This window comes from Pseudophryne corroboree, chromosome 3, assembly GCF_028390025.1.
Source record: "Pseudophryne corroboree isolate aPseCor3 chromosome 3, aPseCor3.hap2, whole genome shotgun sequence".
Taxonomy (NCBI): domain Eukaryota; kingdom Metazoa; phylum Chordata; class Amphibia; order Anura; family Myobatrachidae; genus Pseudophryne; species Pseudophryne corroboree.
Genome location: NC_086446.1, coordinates 776,506,063 through 776,528,389, shown reverse-complemented (window position 1 = coordinate 776,528,389; position 22,327 = coordinate 776,506,063). Strand labels below are relative to the sequence as shown.

The 22,327-nt window shown below is 49.0% G+C and overlaps 1 protein-coding gene across 2 annotated transcripts in view; it reads right to left on the bottom strand.

Annotated features, from left to right (window-relative positions):
- AFAP1L2 (actin filament associated protein 1 like 2) overlaps positions 1-22,327 on the bottom strand; it is a 187,305-nt gene that overhangs the window by 57,450 nt on the left and 107,528 nt on the right. For both annotated transcript variants that reach the window (XM_063962546.1, XM_063962545.1), the window contains exons 6-7: positions 13,086-13,297; positions 12,695-12,874 (exon numbers count right to left, since the gene is read on the bottom strand). In XM_063962546.1, coding sequence (XP_063818616.1) covers positions 12,695-12,874; positions 13,086-13,297 — 392 coding nt within the window. The remainder of the gene's footprint in view (positions 1-12,694; positions 12,875-13,085; positions 13,298-22,327) is intronic.

Below are 22,327 nucleotides of genomic sequence, written 5' to 3'. Positions count from 1 at the left end.
TCGCCCTGGGTTCCACAAGGTCTAGAACTGGCCCTGGTGGCCACGACCCCAATTCAGTACAGGGGAGGGGGGCGCCGAAACATACCTTGCTCCAGGCACCGTGACACCTTGCTACACCTCTGTGTGCGCTATGTAAATAACTGGTAATAATAAATAAATAATGTCATATTCCATGAATATAACATGTGCCCCCCCCCCCCCCCCCCCCCCGCCCCCCAGCTATCTCCTTTTAAGTGGCTTTTGCATCATCTTCACCCCCTTCCAATTGTTAACTCCTTCATCACCTACTTCCGTCTTTTAATCTTTTCATCCTCACAATTTTTCAATCACCCCTTGCAGCATTCTCTGCACTGTAATCTTTTATCCTCCCCTGTAATCACTCACATCCCCCTGTAATCATATACTCCCCCCCCCCTATCCCCCCCAAAAAAGATATAGCCACTTTCCTCCAATATACAGATTACAGCGGAACGTGGGGCTCTCAAAGAAAGATTTGTTTCCTGCAGGGTAATATTCAGTCCACACTGTGTGCAGAGCTCAGCGAGTGGGACCAGGTACATAGCTTCACTTTTCCTTAAAGCCCTTTTGTATTTGGCATTTCAGAATGGCTTTAGCTGCTGGGGAAAGGCTCTGGAATGTAAAAGACACACGGGGTAATTCAGGCCTGATCGCACAGCGGGCCATCAGAGTTGAACTGCGCACGTGTATGCACCGCAATGCACCAGCACGTCGCACAACAGCACCGGGCATCGGTGCCTAGCCACGGGATGGGTCGAAAAAAAGGATCGCACGGGCGATCGCAAGGTGATTGACAGGAAGTGGCCATTTGTGAGAAAAATGCAGGAGGGACCAGGCGTTTTCAGGGAGGGTGTCTGACGTCAGCTCCGGCCCCAATCAGCAGCAAACAATCGTGTAAGTCCTGATGTTTGTGCAGCTCTGCTACAAAAGCGATCGCACACCTGCACACACCATATACCCGCCCCCTGTAGCCGGCAACTATCTGATCGCAGGGCTGCAAAAAACGCACCCTAGCGATCAGGTCTGATTACCCCCATAGTGGGACCTACCACTGCTCTCAGAACATCTGCCTGTTCTAGGCTAGTAAGATACACGCCTGCATGTTCTAGGCTAGTAAGATGCACGCCTACCTGTTCTAGGCTAGTAAGATGCACGCCTACCTGTTCTAGGCTAGTAAGATACATGCCTGCCTGTTCTAGGCTAGTAAGATACACACCTGCCCGTTCTAGGCTAGTAAGATACATGCCTACCTGTTCTAGGCTAGTAAGATGCATACCTGCCTGTCAGTGGCGGTTCATGCCACGGGCAAGCGGTACTTTTGCCCGGGGCGCCGCCTTCCGGAGGGCGCCGGCGCCATCCGGAGGGCGCCACACCAGGGCAAGATCCGCCACTGTGCCCCCCGCAGTGCCCTGCTGTGCCCCCCCCCCGCTTTGAAGGGAACCAGACGCGTAGCGTCTAGTTTCCCTTCATTAAGAGGACCTTAGTTGTGCGGTGCGCGATGACGTCATCGCGCACCGCACAGCAAAGGTCCTCTCCATGAAGGGAAACTAGACGCTACGGTCTAGTTTCCCTTCATGTAGAGGACCTTTGATGCGCGATGACGTCATCGCGCACCGCACAGCATAGTGGCACAGACACTGGGGGTCATAATTGACCTCTAGTGTCTATGCTGTTCTATGGGAGAGACGTAATAATGTCTCTCCCATAGATCGAAGAGAGGAGAGGAGAAGAGCGGCGCCGCCGGCGGAGGGGGTCTGCAGCGGTCTGGATCAGGAACGGGGATGGTAAGTATACTTTTTTTTAATTTAATTTTTTCTTTCAGCGTTGTGACCACGCCCCCATTTGAAGCCACGCCCCTATATTTTGCCCGGGGCGCCACAAGGCCAAGAACCGGCCCTGCTGCCTGTTCTAGGCTAGTAAGATGCATACCTGCCTGTTCTAGGCTAGTAAGATACACGCCTGCCTGTTCTAGGCTAGTAAGATACATGCCTACCTGTTCTAGGCTAGTAAGATGCATACCTGCCTGTTCTAGGCTAGTAAGATACATGCCTGCCTGTTCTAGGCTAGTAAGATGCACGCCTGCCTGTTCTAGGCAAGTAAGACACACGCCTGCCTGTTCTAGGCTAGTAAGATACACGCCTGCCTGTTCTAGGCTAGTAAGATACACGCCTGCCTGTTCTAGGCTAATAAGATACATGCCTGCCTGTTCTAGGCTAGTAAGATGCATATTTGCCTGTTCTAGGCAAGTAAGACACACGCCTGCCTGTTCTAGGCTAGTAAGATACACGCCTGCCTGTTCTAGGCTAGTAAGATACACGCCTGCCTGTTCTAGGCTAGTAAGATACACGCCTGCCTGTTCTAGGCTAATAAGATACACGCCTGCCTGTTCTAGGCTAGTAAGATACACGCCTGCCTGTTCTAGGCTAGTAAGATACACGCCTGCCTGTTCTAGGCTAATAAGATGCACACCTGCCTGTTCTAGGCTAGTAAGATGCATACCTGCCTGTTCTAGGCTAGTAAGATACACGCCTGCCTGTTCTAGGCTAGTAAGATACAGACCTGCCCGTTCTAGGCTAGTAAGATACATGCCTACCTGTTCTAGGCTAGTAAGATGCATACCTGCCTGTTCTAGGCTAGTAAGATGCATACCTGCCTGTTCTAGGCTAGTAAGATGCATACCTGCCTGTTCTAGGCTAGTAAGATACACGCCTGCCTGTTCTAGGCTAGTAAGATACACACCTGTCCGTTCTAGGCTAGTAAGATACATGCCTACCTGTTCTAGGCTAGTAATATGCATACCTGCCTGTTCTAGGCTAGTAAGATACATGCCTGCCTGTTCTAGGCTAGTAAGATACATGCCTGCCTGTTCTAGGCTAGTAAGATGCACACCTGCCCGCTCTAGGCTAGTAAGATACATGCCTGCCTGTTCTAGGCTAGTAAGATACATGCCTGCCTGTTCTAGGCTAGTAAGATACACACCTGCCCGTTCTAGGCTAGTAAGATACATGCCTACCTGTTCTAGGCTAGTAAGATGCACACCTGCCTGCTCTAGGCTAGTAAGATACATGCCTACCTGTTCTAGGCTAGTAAGATACACGCCTGCCTGTTCTAGGCTAGTAAGATACACGCCCACCTGTTCTAGGCTAGTAATATGCGCACATGCCTGTTCTAGGCTAGTAAGATGCATACCTGCCTGTTCTAGGTAAGACACACACATCCCTGTTCTAGGCTAGTAAGACGTACATCGGCCTGTTCTAGGCTAGTAAGCTGCACACCTGCCTGTTCTACGCTAGTATAATGCACACCTGCCTGTTCTAGGCTAGTAAGATGCACACCTGCCTGCTCTAGGCTAGTAAGATGCAAGCCTGCCTGTTCTAGGCTAGTAAGATGCATACCTGCCTGTTCTAGGCAAGTAAGACACACACCTGCCTGTTCTAGGCTAGTAAGATGCAAAACCACTAGCAAAAAAATATTAAAAAATGATAAAAAATGTACATATGATTCTATATATTAATGTATATAGAAAGGGTTTAATACTCTTTACACAATTTCATAAACAAAAAAGTTATAATTTATTTTTCTAGAATTTCATATATAGACAGCTTTTTTTTTAAATTCATTAGTATAAAGCCTGTATTACTATGCGGCTCTTCACCTTTAAGAAAACATGTTTAAAACAAACATTTAAAAAAAAAACATATATATATAGATAGGCTGTTTAGCTGATATAGCCTTTTGAACAGTCCTAAGATTCAAAACAATGTTAATCTATATATAGAGTCCTATTAGATCTGATGCGTTGTAGCGATCTTTGCTACAAATTAATCTTTGTTTATTTTATGTAGACAGAGTTCACTGGGTCCCTGCTGTGCACAGCTTTTGATGTTAGTAATATGCATGCATTATGGATTGTTAAACCACTTGACCTTGCATCCACATTGTTTTCCCCTGGTTCCAAATCATACAGCTTGACCCCTCCGGACTCTTATTACATCAGTTAGGTTACCGTGATTGCGTTCTGCCGGGATTCGAGTAGCGCTGTTGGTTCCGATTTCGTTGGGGTCCGTGGCTGTCACAGTGATGGTTATGAATGGGCTCCTTTGAACGTGTAACGCGTTTCTCCGCCTTTTTCCGTTAACGTCAGCGGCTTCCTCAGCCACAGTCCATAATGAGACCCGTTCTCCTCTTTAAATACCATCCCCTGATCCCGTCGCCGCACCCTCTTGCGCGTGTATACTCCTTCTTGTGTTCCAAGACCTTTTAGCGCATGCGCACTTCTTAGTTCGTATCAAGCCTCTGTCTCATGTGTCATTTTGGTTGCTTTCTCCGTGGTTCTATAATACTTACACCTTTACAAATTCCAACCATTCGGCTATATCAGCTTACACCTAGTTTTACATCTTATTCTTTATGTTATCATCTACTACCCGTAAATTGTATAAACATAGCTGTCTCTTTTTTATAACTTTATTAAGAATTATAAAAAATCAATTCTAATTTCTCTATAGCTTCTCATATTAAACCCAATAATATATTAAACCCCTTTCGAAGAATACAATTCCTTCACTCCACCCTTTGTTTACCTATAATCATTTAATTATTTCTTCTTTATGATATTATTATGCAGTACTTTTACTCATTCTATTCCCAGACATATATCAGGAGAGAAACCTAGGTAAATATAAGCACATTTATTTTGTTTTTATACATTTTTTCATAAAATATTTCATTCATTGAAACTTAATTATTGTTATTATCCAGTAAATCTTATCTTTATAAATCATAAAAATGCTTACTATCTAAAAACACCATTGGCATTACTTGTATTTAACCCCTCATGTTTTACTTCAACATTAGCACAAGTGGGTCCTCCCTCCACCCACATAGTATCACTTGCGATGCACACCTGCCTATTCTGGGCTAGTAAGATGCACACTTGCCTGTTCTGGGCTAGTAAGATGCACACTTGCCTGTTCTGGGCTAGTAAGATGCACACTTGCCTGTTCTAGGCTAGTAAGATGCACACCTGCCTGCTCTAGACTAGTAAGATGCAAGCCTGCCTGTTCTAGGCTAGTAAGACGCACGCCTGCCTGATCTAGGCTAGTAATACGCGCACATGCCTGTTCTAGGTTAGTAAGATGCACACCTGCTTATTCTGGGCTAGTAAGATGCACACTTGCCTGTTCTGGGCCAGTAAGATGCACACTTGCCTGTTCTAGGCCTGTAAGATGCACGCCTGCCTTTTCTAGGCTAGTAAGACGCACGCCTGCCTGTTCTAGGCTAGTAAGACGCACACCTGCCTGTTCTAGGCTAGTAAGATGCACACCTGCCTGTTCTAGGCTAGTAAGATACACATCCACCTGTTCTAGGCTAGTAAGATGCATACCTGCCTGTTCTAGGTAAGACACACACCTCCCTGTTCTAGGCTAGTAAGACGTACATCGGCCTGTTCTAGGCTAGTAAGATGCACACCTGCCTGTTCTACGCTCGTAAGATGCACACCTGCCTGTCCTAGGCTAGTAAGATGCACACCTGCCTGCTCTAGGCTAGTAAGATGCAAGCCTGCCTGTTCTAGGCTAGTAAGACACACGCCTGCCTGTTCTAGACTAGTAAGATGCACACTTGCCTGTTCTAGGCAAGTGAGACACACGCCTGCCTGTTCTAGGCTAGTAAGATACACACCTGCCTGATCTAGGCTAGTAATATGCGCACATGCCTGTTCTAGGCTACTAAGATGCATACCTGCCTGTTCTAGGTAAGACACACACCTCCCTGTTCTAGGCTAGTAAGACGTACATCGGCCTGTTCTAGGCTAGTAAGATGCACACCTGCCTGTTCTACGCTAATAAGATGCACACCTGCCTGTCCTAGGCTAGTAAGATGCATACCTGCCTGTTCTAGGTAAGACACACACCTCCCTGTTCTAGGCTAGTAAGATGTACATCGGCCTGTTCTAGGCTAGTAAGATGCACACCTGCCTGTTTTAGGCTAGTAAGATGCACACCTGCCTGCTCTAGGCTAGTAAGATGCAAGCCTGCCTGTTCTAGGCTAGTAAGATGCACGCCTGCCTGTTCTAGGCTAGTAAGATGCACACCTGCCTGTTCTAGGCTAGTAAGATGCTTACCTGCCTGTTCTAGGCTAGTAAGATGCACACCTGCCTGCTCTAGGCTAGTAAGATGAAAGCCTGCCTGTTCTAGGCTAGTAAGAAACACGCCTGCATATTCTAGGCTAGTAAGACGCACGTCTGCCTGTTCTAGGCTAGTAAGATGCACACCTGCCTGTTCCAGGCTAGTAATATGCACTCCTGCCTGTTCTAGGCTAGTAAGATGCACACCTGCCAGTTCTAGGCTAGTAAGATGTACACCTGCCTATTCTAGTCTAGTAAGATGCACACCTGCCTATTCTGGGCTAGTAAGATGCACACTTGCCTGTTCTGGGCTAGTAAGATGCACACTTGCCTGCTCTAGGCTAGTAAGATGCAAGCCTGCCTGTTCTAGGCTAGTAAGACGCACGCCTGCCTGTTCTAGGCTAGTAAGATGCACACCTGCCTGATCTAGGCTAGTACTATGCGCACATGCCTGTTCTAGGCTAGTAAGATGCACACCTGCTTATTCTGGGCTAGTAAGATGCACACTTGCCTGTTCTGGGCCAGTAAGATGCACACTTGCCGGTTCTAGGCTTGTAAGATGCACGCCTGCCTGTTCTAGGCTAGTAAGACGCACGCCTGCCTGTTCTAGGCTAGTAAGACGCACACCTGCCTGTTCTAGGCTAGTAAGATGTACACCTGCCTGTTCTACGCTAGTAAGATGCACACCTGCCTGTTCTAGGCTAGTAAGATGCATACCTACCTGTTCTAGGCTAGTAAGATGCACACCTGCCTGCTCTAGGCTAGTAAGACACACGCCTGTTTGTTCTAGGCTAGTAAGATGCACACCTGTCTGATCTAGGCTAGTAATATGCGCACATGCCTGTTCAAGGCTAGTAAGACGTACATCGGCCTGTTCTAGGCTAGTAAGATGCACACCTGCCTGTTCTACGCTAGTAAGATGCACACCTGCCTGTTCTAGGCTAGTAAGATGCATACCTGCCTGTTCTAGGCTAGTAAGATGCACACCTGCCTGCTCTAGGCTAGTAAGATGCAAGCCTGCCTGTTCTAGGCTAGTAAGACGCACGCCTGCCTGTTCTAGGCTAGTAAGATGCACACTTGCCTGTTCTAGGAAAGTTAGACACACACCTGCCTGTTCTAGGCTAGTAAGATGCATACCTGCCTGTTTTAGGCAAGTAAGACACACACCTGCCTGTTCTAGGCTAGTAAGATGCAAGCCTGCATATTCTAGGCTAGTAAGACGCACGCCTGCCTGTTCTGGGCTAGTAAGATGCACACCTGCCTGTTCCAGGCTAGTAATATGCGCACCTGCCTGTTCTAGGCTAGTAAGATGCACACTTGCCAGTTCTAGGCTAGTAAGATGCACAACTGCCTGTTCTAGTCTAGTAAGATGCACACCTGCCTATTCTGGGCTAGTAAGATGCACACTTGCCTGTTCTGGGCTAGTAAGATGCACACTTGCCTGTTCTAGTCTAGTAAGATGCACACCTGCCTATTCTGGGCTAGTAAGATGCACACTTGCCTGTTCTGGGCTAGTAAGATGCACACTTGCCTGTTCTAGGCTAGTAAGATGCACACCTGCCTGCTCTAGACTAGTAAGATGCAAGCCTGCCTGTTCTAGGCTAGTAAGACGCACACCTGCCTGTTCTAGGCTAGTAAGATGCACACCTGCCTGATCTAGGCTAGTAATACGCGCACATGCCTGTTCTAGGTTAGTAAGATGCACACCTGCTTATTCTGGGCTAGTAAGATGCACACTTGCCTGTTCTGGGCCAGTAAGATGCACACTTGCCTGTTCTAGGCCTGTAAGATGCACGCCTGCCTGTTCTAGGCTAGTAAGACGCACACCTGCCTGTTCTAGGCTAGTAAGATGCACACCTGCATGTTCTAGGCTAGTAAGATACACATCCACCTGTTCTAGGCTAGTAAGATGCATACCTGCCTGTTCTAGGTAAGACACACACCTCCCTGTTCTAGGCTAGTAAGACGTACATCGGCCTGTTCTAGGCTAGTAAGATGCACACCTGCCTGTTCTACGCTCGTAAGATGCACACCTGCCTGTCCTAGGCTAGTAAGATGCACACCTGCCTGCTCTAGGCTAGTAAGATGCACACCTGCCTGTTCTAGGCTAGTAAGACACACGCCTGCCTGTTCTAGGCTAGTAAGATGCACACTTGCCTGTTCTAGGCAAGTGAGACACACGCCTGCCTGTTCTAGGCTAGTAAGATACACACCTGCCTGATCTAGGCTAGTAATATGCGCACATGCCTGTTCTAGGCTACTAAGATGCATACCTGCCTGTTCTAGGTAAGACACACACCTCCCTGTTCTAGGCTAGTAAGACGTACATCGGCCTGTTCTAGGCTAGTAAGATGCACACCTGCTTGTTCTACGCTAGTAAGATGCACACCTGCCTGTCCTAGGCTAGTAAGATGCATACCTGCCTGTTCTAGGTAAGACACACACCTCCCTGTTCTAGGCTAGTAAGATGTACATCGGCCTGTTTTAGGCTAGTAAGATGCACACCTGCCTGTTCTAGGCTAGTAAGATGCACACCTGCCTGCTCTAGGCTAGTAAGATGCAAGCCTGCCTGTTCTAGGCTAGTAAGATGCACACTTGCCTGTTCTAGGCTAGTAAGATGCACACCTGCCTGTTCTAGGCAAGTAAGACACACACCTGCCTGTTCTAGGCTAGTAAGATGCAAGCCTGCATATTCTAGGCTAGTAAGACGCACGCCTGCCTGTTCTAGGCTAGTAAGATGCACACCTGCCTGCTCCAGGCTAGTAATATGCGCACCTGCCTGTTCTAGGCTAGTAAGATGCACACTTGCCTGTTCTAGGCTTGTAAGATGCACGCCTGCCTGTTCTAGGCTAGTAAGACGCACGCCTGCCTGTTCTAGGCTAGTAAGATGCACACCTACCTGTTCTAGGCTAGTAAGATGCACACCTGCCTGTTATAGGCTAGTAAGATGCACACCTGCCTGCTCTAGGCTAGTAAGATGCAAGCCTGCCTGTTCTAGGCTAGTAAGACGCACGCCTGCCTGTTCTAGGCTAGTAAGATGCACACTTGCCTGTTCTAGGCAAGTGAGACACACACCTGCCTGTTCTAGGCTAGTAAGATGCAAGCCTGCATATTCTAGGCTAGTAAGACGCACGCCTGCCTGTTCTAGGCTAGTAAGATGCACACCTGCCTGCTCCAGGCTAATAATATGCGCACCTGCCTGTTCTAGGCTAGTAAGATGCACACCTGCCAGTTCTAGGCCAGTAAGATGCACACTTGCCTGTTTTAGGCTAGTAAGACGCACGCCTGCCTGTTCTAGGCTAGTAAGACGCACACCTACCTGTTCTAGGCTAGTAAGATGCACACCTGCCTGTTCTAGGCTAGTAAGATGCACACCTGCCTGTTCTAGGCTAGTAAGACGCATGCCTGCCTGTTCTAGGCTAGTAAGATGCACACTTGTCTGTTCTAGGCAAGTGAGACACACGCCTGCCTGTTCTAGGCTAGTAAGATGCATACCTGCCTGTTCTAGGCAAGTAAGACACACACCTGCCTGTTCTAAGCTAGTAAGATACAAGCCTGCATATTCTAGGCTAGCCTGCCTGTTCTAGGCTCGTAAGATGCACACCTGCCTGTTCCAGGCTAGTAATATGCGCACCTGCCTGTTCTAGGCTAGTAAGATGCATACCTGCCTGTTCTAGGCTAGTAAGATGCACACCTGCCTGTTCTAGGCTAGTAAGATGCACACCTGCCTATTCTGGGCTAGTAAGATGCACACTTGCCTGTTCTGAGATAGTAAGATGCACACTTGCCTGTTCTAGGCTTGTAAGATGCACGTCTGCCTGTTCTAGACTAGTAAGACGCACGCTGCCTGTTCTAGGCTAGTAAGACGCACACCTGCCTGTTCTAGGCTAGTAAGACGCACACCTGTCTGTTCTAGGCTAGTAAGATGTACACTTGCCTGTTCTGGGCTAGTAAGATGCACACTTGCCTGTTCTAGGCTTGTAAGATGCACGTCTGCCTGTTCTAGACTAGTAAGACGCACGCCTGCCTGTTCTAGGCTAGTAAGATGCACACCTGCCTGTTCTAGGCTAGTAAGATGCACACTTGCCTGTTCTAGGCTAGTAAGATGCACACCTGCCTGTTCTAGGCGAGTAAGACCCACACCTGCAAGTTCTAGAAGAATAAGACTCACACCTGCCAGTACTAGGCGAGTAAGACCCACACATGCAGGTTTTAGGTGAGTAAGACCCAAACCTGCAAGGTCTAGGTGAGTAAGTCCCACACCTGTTGGTTCTAGGTGAGTAAGACCCACACCTGACGGGTCTAGGCGAGTAAGACCCACACCTGACGGTTCTAGGATAGTAAGATGCACAACTGTATTTTCTAATTTAGCTAGATGCAGACCTGCCTGTTCCAGGCTAGCAAGACGCACACCTGCCTGGTCTAGGAGAATAAGACCCAAACATAATGGTTTAAGGTGAGTACTAGCACCTGCCTGTTTTAGGCGAGTAAGACCCACACCTGCCTGTTCTAGGCGAGTAAGACCCACACCTGCAAGTTCTAGAAGAATAAGACTCACACCTGCCAGTACTAGGCGAGTAAGACCCACACATGCAGGTTTTAGGTGAGTAAGACCCAAACCTGCAAGGTCTAGGTGAGTAAGTCCCACACCTGTTGGTTCTAGGTGAGTAAGACCCACACCTGACGGGTCTAGGCGAGTAAGACCCACACCTGACGGTTCTAGGATAATAAGACCACACCTGCCAGTTCTAGGCAAGTTAGACCCACACCTGCCTGTTCTAGGTGAGTAAGACCCACACCTGTCTGTTCTAGGCAAGTAAGACCCACACCTGCCGGTTCTAGGCGAGAAAGACCCACACCTGCCTGTTCTAGGTGAGTAAGACCCACACCTGCCTGTTCTAGGTAAGACCCACACCTGCCGGTTCTAGGTGAGTAAGACCCACACCTGCTAGTTCTAGGTGAGTAAGACCCACACCTGCCGGTTCTCAGCGAGTAAGTCCCACACCTGCTAGTTCTAGGCGAGTAAGATCCACACCTGCTGGTTCTAGGTGAGTAAGGCCCACACCTGCCTGTTCTAGGTGAATAAGGCCCACACCTGCCTGTTCTGGGTGAGTAAGTCCCACACCTTCCGGTTCTGGGCAAGTAAGACCCACACCCGCCGGTTCTAGGCGAGTAAGACCCACACCTGCAAGTTCTAGAAGAATAAGACTCACACCTGCCAGTACTAGGCGAGTAAGACCCACACATGCAGGTTTTAGGTGAGTAAGACCCAAACCTGCAAGGTCTAGGTGAGTAAGTCCCACACCTGTTGGTTCTAGGTGAGTAAGACCCACACCTGACGGGTCTAGGCGAGTAAGACCCACAACTGACGGTTCTAGGATAATAAGACCACACCTGCCAGTTCTAGGCAAGTAAGACCCACACCTGCCTGTTCTAGGTGAGTAAGACCCACACCTGTCTGTTTTAGGCAAGTAAGACCCACACCTGCCGGTTCTAGGCGAGAAAGACCCACACCTGCCTGTTCTAGGTGAGTAAGACCCGCACCTGCCTGTTCTAGGTAAGACCCACACCTGCTGGTTCTAGGTGAGTAAGACCCACACCTGCTAGTTCTAGGTGAGTAAGACCCACACCTGCCGGTTCTCAGCGAGTAAGTCCCACACCTGCTAGTTCTAGGCGAGTAAGATCCACACCTGCTGGTTCTAGGTGAGTAAGGCCCACACCTGCCTGTTCTAGGTGAATAAGGCCCACACCTGCCTGTTCTGGGTGAGTAAGTCCCACACCTTCCGGTTCTGGGCAAGTAAGACCCACACCTGCCGGTTCTAGGCGAGTAAGACCCACACCTGCAAGTTCTAGAAGAATAAGACTCACACCTGCCAGTACTAGGCGAGTAAGACCCACACATGCAGGTTTTAGGTGAGTAAGACCCAAACCTGCAAGGTCTAGGTGAGTAAGTCCCACACCTGTTGGTTCTAGGTGAGTAAGACCCACACCTGACGGGTCTAGGCGAGTAAGAACCACACCTGACGGTTCTAGGATAATAAGACCACACCTGCCAGTTCTAGGCAAGTAAGACCCACACCTGCCTGTTCTAGGTGAGTAAGACCCACACCTGTCTGTTCTAGGCAAGTAAGACCCACACCTGCCGGTTCTAGGCGAGAAAGACCCACACCTGCCTGTTCTAGGTGAGTAAGACCCACACCTGCCTGTTCTAGGTAAGACCCACACCTGCCGGTTCTAGGTGAGTAAGACCCACACCTGCTAGTTCTAAGTGAGTAAGACCCACACCTGCCGGTTCTAAGCGAGTAAGTCCCACACCTGCTAGTTCTAGGCGAGTAAGACCCACACCTGCTGGTTCTAGGTGAGTAAGGCCCACACCTGCCTGTTCTAGGTGAATAAGGCCCACACCTGCCTGTTCTGGGTGAGTAAGTCCCACACCTGCCGGTTCTGGGCAAGTAAGACCCACACCTGCCGGTTCTAGGCGAGTAAGGCCCACACCTGCTGGTTCTAGATCCTATATCTGGATAAAAGCGATAAAAGTCTATGTTCTACCTTTAGCCACTGCAAAGCCTGGTCCTTGCTCTGCATGCCCAGGACAATGACGTCGGCATTGCTTGGGGTGATCTTCAGCTTGTGCTCTTTCTTGCGGACGTGTTTCTCTTTGTGGACTACAGTGCATCCAATTAAACTGACGTCCAGCTGCGGGCTGTGGTCCTTGGAGCTTTTATAGCACTGAGAAAGGAAAATGTCCAAAGATTCCTCCATTAAACATATATTTCATTCCATAAATACTCAGGTGACAGACGAATCTACATCCATACATACATCCATACATCCATACATCCATACATACATACATACATACATACAGTACAGTAAGTAGTCTAGTGAGTACTGTATAGCAATAAGAGGGGACATTAGCCAGCCTTATATCTCCGCTTACCATTAATCTATTGTCCTTGATAACACAGAGTTGTTTTGTCCACTGGCTCAGCCACTTCTTCCTCCAGAGAAACGCGCAGATGGTCGCATCTTTCATCAGTTCGATGGAGGCCTCTGTGGATGGCCACTGGTGCTGGTGGGCAGCCGACTTCCCCTTGATATTCTCCTCTTCATCGTAGGACTCATACGAGCTGCTGATGGCATCTCCATCCTCTGTGAAGGCAAAAGACCACAGAATAAAGTAACGGTATGGATGGCGTGTGGGCGCATTTTGTAGCAACTGGGCTTCTGAAGATATTTGTATCTATCTATAATTCCTCCTACAATGTAGATGAGGTACAGAGTGGCGTTTCACAGAGGTACAACTTTCTGGCGATACAAACATTGAAAACTGGGAATGCCAAAGGCCAAATTCCATGTGGCGAAACGCGCAGATATTTTGTGGAACATGGTAGGAAATGTTGTTTCTCTCTATACTATAGGCACATATCCTAATCTAGAAAATGAATAAATCTAAACTAACAATTATGTAAATCTCCATTCCTCGTTTAACCTATTTATTAAACCTAGCAAACGATCATCTTCCCAATACTTCTTTTTTTTGTAAATACAAGTATGAGCACTAATCTTGTAAAAGTATTGCATGGATTGTCCAACACACAATATTGTGCTTACAGAAGAATACACAATATAACAAACATATGACATATCCCATGTGTACTACCAGCTATAAATTTGAGAGTAGATTTACTAAAGTTTCTAAAAATGAAAAGTGTTGGTGTTGTCCAAGGTAACCAATGAGATTCCAGCTATCATTTCTCTATTGCAGGCTAAACATGATAGACAGAATCTATGTGCAACACCCAGGGCCGCCATCAGAAATTGAAAAAGTAGACATGCCGCACTGCTCCACCTCCGTGTGATGTCATACATTGTAACGTTACATATAGGTGGAACGTTGCGGACCTACAGGCAGGGCCGGTTCTGGGGCTCTCTGCGCCCCGGGCGGCGTGGCTTTGTACAGGGGGCGTGGTCACTTACGCCCCCTGTACAGACTGAAATGATGTGCGGTGCGCGATGACGTCATCGCGCACCGCACACCAAAGATCCTCTCCACGAAGGGAAACTAGACGCATAGCGTCTAGTTCCCTTCGTGGAGAGGACCTTTGCTGTGCGGTGCGCAATGACGTCATCGCGCACCGCACAGTAAAGGACCTCTCCACGAAGGGAAACTAAACGCGTACGCGTCTAGTTTCCCTTCACAGCGGCAGCTGGCAGCGGGGGGCACAGCAGCAGCGGATCTTTCCCTGGTGCGGCGCCCTCCGGATGGCGCCCTGCGCCCTCCGGAGGGCAGCGCCCCGGGCAAAAGTCCTGCTTGCCCGTGGCAAGATCCGCTACTGCCTACAGGAACGGTACACAGAGAGCTGATACTTAGATAAGGCTTATTTTAAGAAGTCCTCCCTGCGCTCAGGCCTGCTGCTGATTCACAGCCTGGTGGAGGTCTACATGTATTGGTGGTAAGAGCCAGGGGTGGGCTCCCCTGTCTGTAAGGTCCTGGGACACCAGTCCCCCCAGTCCCCCCCTGTTGGCTGCCCTGGCAACACCACCATTTGTCTGTGTAAGAAGCTTTAGTAACTCTACCCCTTGGGGTGGTTTATAATTTGTAATCAGTACAAACAACACATTTTATACATGTATCTGTAATAATAAAACATCAGAAGTTTTAAGCAAGTGTTACAAGCTGTAACATACAGAGGTGACAGTACAGCAGCCGCTGGGGGACGCTGATGACAGGGCAGAAGGCCGTTACCAGCCCTAGTGATCCCCTAGTGTCAGTAACATGTCAGTAAAATGTATATGTAAGGGGAATTGTGGGTTGTTTAGTGAAAGCTTTGTATGACGGCGTCTTGGAAGAATTTGGCGCAGTGACTGACAAGATAGCAGCATCCGGCGGACAGTGGTGTGATTCGTGTGACCTTTATGAGGAATTAGGTTTTCCTGTCTCATTCCTGCGATAGCGATATCTGCAACTGCAGCTTGCAGAATGTGTTTACCTGTGGAATAAGATAGCAGGTCTGCGGTCACTACATAGGAAAGTAACCATTAACCGTCTCCTGACCAGTGGAACATGGATCCCTAACACAGGACATAAGCAGCGGATTTCTTACAAGTACTATCTCCTATATAATAGCCCAGATCTGTGACTCTGTGCCTGTGTGTATAACGCTGGGCGTGGCTAGGAGCTCTCATTGGGTTAGCAGCAGGTCTATCACACCCAGTCCACAGCTGATTGGGTGAGAAACGCCCTCACACACAGGTTACATCCAATGGGAGGCTCTGCCCTTTGGCTGCTGTGTGTTCCCAGAGCAGGATTAACAATGGGGCTGATGGAGCTGCAGCTCCAGGTCCACACCCCAAAATAGGCCCACTGCATCTGCAGCAACACACCCTCCAACACTTTACACATAAACATCGCTACAAATTCGAAAATGGAGCGTGGCCACGGGTAAAGCGATGTGACCACGCCCCTTTTCCCTATACTTTCAATGGAAGTTTGGAGAGCCAAACATCGGTACAGACCATAAAAAAAGGTACTTTACCAGCCAAAAAGGTACAGCTGGAGGGTATGCCACTGCATCTGCAGCAAGTCTCTGTGTTGTAGATAGGGGAAAAAAATCCTCCTGCCCCTCCGGCATCAACAGTCCCCATTCCCTAGCCACGGCGCAGGTGAAACAAAACCTGCTGCGCCCACCGGCATAGATTTGTATGAAAGCGGTGCAGCGGAAGCCTTTCATAGCCCTCCCTGCGCCGCATACTCTCTGAGTCCCGGAGCCTCCTCTGCGCGTGATGTCACAGAAGTGCCTCCCCGCCACAGCCACGCCCAGATCCCCAGGGGCCCTGACTCCGCAACACAGCACCTGAGCTGCCGGCCTGGAAACCCCGAGATGGCTAATGTAACGGATAGAGTGGGTGATATCGCGGAGGGTAATGTCTGGATGCTGAATCAATGTAAAAGGTGACAGTGCTGTGCAGTGCAGTGGGTGTGCAGTGACACTGGCACTGCACAGCACTCTCACTTTTTACATTGATTCAGCGAGTCAGTCAGTTCTGCCAGCCAGTCACCATTGTTACCACCAGAGTCCCAACGCGCCACATTACAGGGAAGTAGACAGGAACATTCCGACGCTAAGGGCTGCTGGGAGCTGTAGTTTATTGAATGCATCTTCTTCCCTGTAATGCGGCGCGTTGGGACACCGGCGCTAACAATAGTGACTGACTGCTTGGCTGCTGTGCGAGCCACTGCCAAAGGGAGGACAGCAGCTTAGCTGCTTCCAGGAGGAGAAGAATTTTCCGCCCCTCCCCCACTTGCAGTACCTCTGGGCCCCATCCGGGGCACACCCACACCCCCCTCCCCACCCACAGCGCACTTGCCCCTCACCCACCCATGGCACCACCGCACCCGCCCCTCCCCCACCCGCGGCATCCCCGCACCATTCCTCCCCCACCCACGGTGGCTCCGGACACCCACCCACAGCACCCAAACCTCCCCCACCTGCGGCACCATAGCACCAGCCCCTCCCCCACCCGCGACACCCCCAGACACCCTCTCCCCATCCGCGTCTCCCCCGCACCTGCCACTTCCCCAACCACAGCACCTACTAGGTGACTCACCAGGCCCTGCGTGCGCTGTTCACGCCATTGCAAGGGGCTACAACTCCTTAAGCATCGCACACCCTTTGTCCGTGCAATATCTAACCACTCACACAATTATGATTGGCGGTAATACTCCATATAATAAAAATATTGCACGCCATAAGGGCGTGCAAGGGTTAAGGGGGCCTAGCCCCTTACGACGGTGTGAAGAGCGCCCGTAGGGCGTGATAAATCACCTAGTACAAAGTAAATAAAATACTTTTACTGTAAGCGACTTGCGCTCCTCGTGATCAAACAAACCTGCCGCTGCGCAGGGGAAGAGTTACTGGCCCGTCGTTTACTATGGGCAGGTGTTAATGCATGCTCCGAGACATGTATCATAGCAGCAGGTGAGCGAGTCAATAAGGTCAAATAAAGAAGCACAGCAAACTTGCAGTGACATCACTGGCAGGGCTGTAACTAGGGGGGGGGGGGGGGGGGGGTAGATTCCTAGGTCTGGTTTCACAATTTTTGACTGATGGTCAATCCCATTTTTGTGCAATAACACATGGGATCCGGGATAAGTATCCGGACACATATATTATTGCGGCTGCGAGGGCTGCTTATCTGAGATTATGCTTCGTGTGCCTGAGACATCCAAACCATAATCCCAGATAAATGCCTGTTATGGGGGCTAATTGAATAGCCCCTCAACTGCTGCGGTAATTACCCCCTTTAGAATACTGATTTAACAAGAATAGTTTTTTTCTGTTTGTCTATTCTTTTTATTTTTTTATTTATATAGCGCACACATATTTCGCAGCACTCTACAGATATTATTAGTCATTCACATGAGTCGCTGCCTCAGCGGAGCTTACAATCTATATTCCCTACCACTTGTATACACACTAGGGTAATTTAATTGGGCAGAAGCCAAATAACCTACCAATATGTTTATGGAGTGTGGGATGAAACTGGAGTACTCGGAGGAAACCCACGCAACCACATAAGAGCTCCATGCAGATGTGCCTTGACCGAGAATTGAACCCATGACTTTGGTGCTGTGAGACAGCAATGCTAACCACTACGCTGCCCTTGGCTATCTTAGAAGACATGACCAGCCCTGATTGTGGTTTGCAGAGGCCGAACATGTTGATGGAACTTGGTGAGTGTGAGCTGTAATCCCGGGACACGGCACTCATTACAGAAAGCAGGGCATTCAGAATAATCAGTCAGTAACTGTAATGTGCAGTTGGCCAACACTGAAAAACAGGGACATTTCAAGGGACAAATCTTTAAAACTTGGGACAGTCCCTTTAAATTAAGGACAGTTAGATACAACAGATAGATACAATATTTTCCCTGCATGCAAAAAGTTGTAACAGGATAAAGGTGGTGATTCAGATCTGATCGCTGGGCTGCTAACTTTGCTGTCCTGCGTTCAGATAGTCGCCGCCCAAGAGGGAGTGTAAATTCGCCGTGTAAGTGTGCGATCACAAGTGTATGCCAAGCTGCAAAAATCCATTGTGTGCAGTGTGTGCGCAGCCCAGGACTTACTCCTCCAGTGCGATGAGAACAGGCTGATGGGGGCCGAAGCTGACGTCACACACCCTCCCTGAAAACGCTTGGGCACGCCTGCGTTTTCCCGGACACTCCCAGTAAACGGTCAGTTACCACCCACAAACGGCCTCTTCCTGTCAATCACCTTGCGAACACCCGTGCAAATGAAATTTTCGCACCATCCTGTTGGCCGTTGTTGTTGGCTGACGTGTGAGCGCATTGCGGTGCATACGCATGCGCAGTTCATTGCTGATCGCCCTCTGTGCGAAAACGCACATCAGCGATCAAGTCTGAATCATCCCTTAATTCCCTCTTAATTGCAAGCTCTTAGGAGCAGCCTGCTACTGGGTACACTAGCAGCCTGATATAATAACGGAGATGAAGCGTTATCGCAATGAGACGCAGCATACAGCCCTGCCGGGCCTCCCAGCCGGCTCTCTGCAAAGTTGGATACAAAGCTCTTTTCATGGCAGACTGTACAGCACAGCAGGCAGCGGGGGGATAGGGTACCAGTATTTATTGTGATATAGATATTCAGAAACACAGATCCCTGTGCCCGCAGAGCAACCTATATATCCTGTGCCCGCAGAGCAACCTATATATACTGTGCCCGCAGAGCAACCTATATATCCTGTGCCCGCAGAGCAACCTATATATCCTGTGCCCGCAGAGCAACCTATATATCCTGTGCCCGCAGAGAAACCTATACAGTATATCCTGCGCCCGCAGAGCAACTTATATATCCTGTGCCTGCAGAGCAACCTATATATCCTGTGCCCGCAGAGCAACCTATATATTCTGTGCCCGCAGAGCAACCTATACAGTATATCCTGCGCCCGCACAGCAACTTATATATCCTGTGCCTGCAGAGCAACCTATATATCCTGTGCCCGCAGAGCAACCTATATATCCTGTGCCCGCAGAGCAACCTATATATCCTGTGCCCGCAGAGCAACCTATATATCCTGTGCCCGCAGAGCAACCTATACAGTATATCCTGCACCCGCAGAGCAACTTATATATCCTGTGCCCGCAGAGCAACCTATTTATCCTGCGCCCACAGAGCAACCTATGCAGTATATCCTGCACCCGCAGAGCAACTTATATATCCTGTGCCCGCAGAGCAACCTATGCAGTATATCCTGCACCCACAGAGCAACTTATATATCCTGTGCCCGCAGAGCAACCTATATATCCTGTGCCCGCAGAGCAACCTATATATCCTGCGCCCGCAGAGCAACTTGTGCAGTATATCCTGCACCCGCAGAGCAACTTATATATCCTGTGCCCGCAGAGCAACCTATATATCCTGTGCCCGCAGAGCGACCTATATATCCTGTGTCCGCAGAGCAACCTATATATCCTGCGCCTGCAGAGAAACCTATATATCCTGTGCCCGCAGAGAAACCTATATATCCTGTGACCGCAGAGCAACCTATATACCCTGTGCCGCAGAGAAACCTATATATCCTGTGCCCGCAGAGAGAACAGAGGCCGGGAGGAAAGAAGGACACATCCGCAAGGGGAGAAAATGAGGATTTTCTATGTAATGTCTAAGAATGTAAATTACAAGGAGTCACTGGCAGGCCCTGGAGATTAATCAACTATTTATGTCCTTATATTCATCTCCATGTCAGCCAGCAGCCGGATAATCCTCACATCCTTCTGTTCATGAAACATGCTCCATGGTTCTGTCTTAGACGACGCAACAAAACGCTGTGAAAAAAAATCATTTTGAATTCCCCAACATACAGTAACTCTCCGAAAGATCGGACGGAATTAAAACTCCATTTATAAATTGTTTAAAACAAAACAGCAGCGAGGCGGAAAGTTCTTCTTAAAATACACAGGGGAAGATGTACTACGTTTTTGAGAGTTATAAAGTGGAGGGAGATAAAGTACCAGCCAATCATGTTACAGGCTGTGTTGGAAAAATGACAGTTAGGAGCTGATTGGCTGGTACTTTATCTCTCTCCACGGCTTAGCACACCTGCCCCAAAGTACCAAACAACCAGCTCCAAACTGTCACTTTTCAAACGCAGCCTGTAACATGGCAGTTAGGAGCTGACTGGCTGGAACTTATCTCTCTCCACTTGATCGCTCACCAAGGCTTAGTACATAGGGAGTAATTCAGACCTGATTGCTCGCTAGCGTTTTTTGCAGCACTGCGATCAGGTTCAGAATTGTGCATGCGTATGCATCGCAATGCGCAGGCGCGTTGTACGGGTACAAAGCGGATCGTTGCTGTGCGATGGGTTTTATGAAGAATCCTTTCGCACAGGTGATCGCAAGGAGATTGACAGGAAGAGGGCGTTTGTGGGTGGCAACAGACTGTTTTTTGGGAGTGTTTGGAAATACGCAGGCAAGTCCAAGCGTTTGCAGGGCGGGTGGCTGACGTCAATCCCGGCACCGGACAGGCTGAAGTGATCGCAGCGGCTAAGTAAGTTCAGAGCTACTCAGAGACTGCACAAGATCTTTGTGTACCGCCCGGCTGCACATGCGATCGCACACTTGCACAGCTAAAATACACTCCCCAGTGGGCGGCGACTATGCGTACGCAGGACTGCATAAAACAGCTAGCGAGCGATCAGGTCTGAATTACCCCCATAGACCCCACAGAGTGAAACTGGCAGTGGAAGGAACGTGTAATAGAAAATTGTAATTGTTACCCACAGATGTAATAGAGGAAGGGAAGGGAGATTATGAGCAATTAACAAACCGCAGCGGCCGGCAGCAACAATATTTGGACATTGCACTTGATAAATGATTTGTATAAGCAGTAGGGAGCCTGGGGGAGCATGTGACCCTAATGTGTGTACTCCCACTCCTGGGTGACAGCAATCCTCCTTATAAATAGAGTTTTCATCTGTCCTGACTTTGGGAGGAGGCTCTGCTATCACATGATGGGAATGAGGCATTAATAGGTTATGCATACCTCCCAACTGTCCCGATTTTGGCGGGACAGTCCCGTTTTTCACGGTCTGTCCCGCTGTCCCACCCGCGGATCGCAGTGTCCCACGGGTGGGGGGGAGATCCCCCCCCTGTCGCTCGCTGCTCCGAGCAGAGCAGCGGTGAATAGATGCCATGCGCACAGCGTCTATTCCCCGACAAGAGAGGGACAGGGGGCATTCAGCGCTGTCCATGCTCCAACACTGACAAAAACAGGGAGTGTGGTTTGCAATCGCAGCCCTTACCATTAGGCATATGCCCCTTACTGTGAGGCCACGCCCCAAAATTCCGGCGCACGCGTTACTGTCCCACCTTGGTCAACTCAAAAGTTGGGAGGTATGGGTTATGGGTGAATTACTAATGTTACAGTAGCGTTCATGATCCCTACTTCCCACTGCAAACATAGGGATTAACAACCACCACTACTGCCCACTGCAAACATAGGGACTGACAACAACCCCTACTTCCCTCTGCAAACATAGGGACGGACAACAACCCCTACTTCCCTCTGCAAACATAGGGACTAACAACCACCACTACTTCCCTCTGCAAACATAGGGACTGACAACCACCCCTACTTCCCACTGCAAACATAGGGACTAACAACCACCACTACTTCCCTCTGCAAACACAGGGACTGACAACCACCCCTACTTCCCACTGCAAACATAGGGACTAACAACCACCCCTACTTCCCTCTGCAAACATAGGGACTGACAACCACCCCTACTTCCCTGTGCAAACATAGGGACTAACAACCACCACTGCTTCTCTATGCAAACATAGGGACTGACAACCACCCCTACTTCCCTCTGCAAACATAGGGACTAACAACCACCACTACTTCCCTCTGCAAACATAAGGACTGACAACAACCCCTACTTCCCTCTGCAAACATAGGGACTGACAACAACCCCTACTTACCTCTGCAAACATAGGGACTGACAACAACCCCTACTTCCCTCTGCAAACCTAGTGACTGACAACAACCTTGGCTCTATTATAAGTTTCTCCAAATATCATTCAAGTCACTTATCAGTAGCTTAAGTAACGGTGATATATTTAGTTTGTTACCTTATTATAAAAATGATTAATTTATAC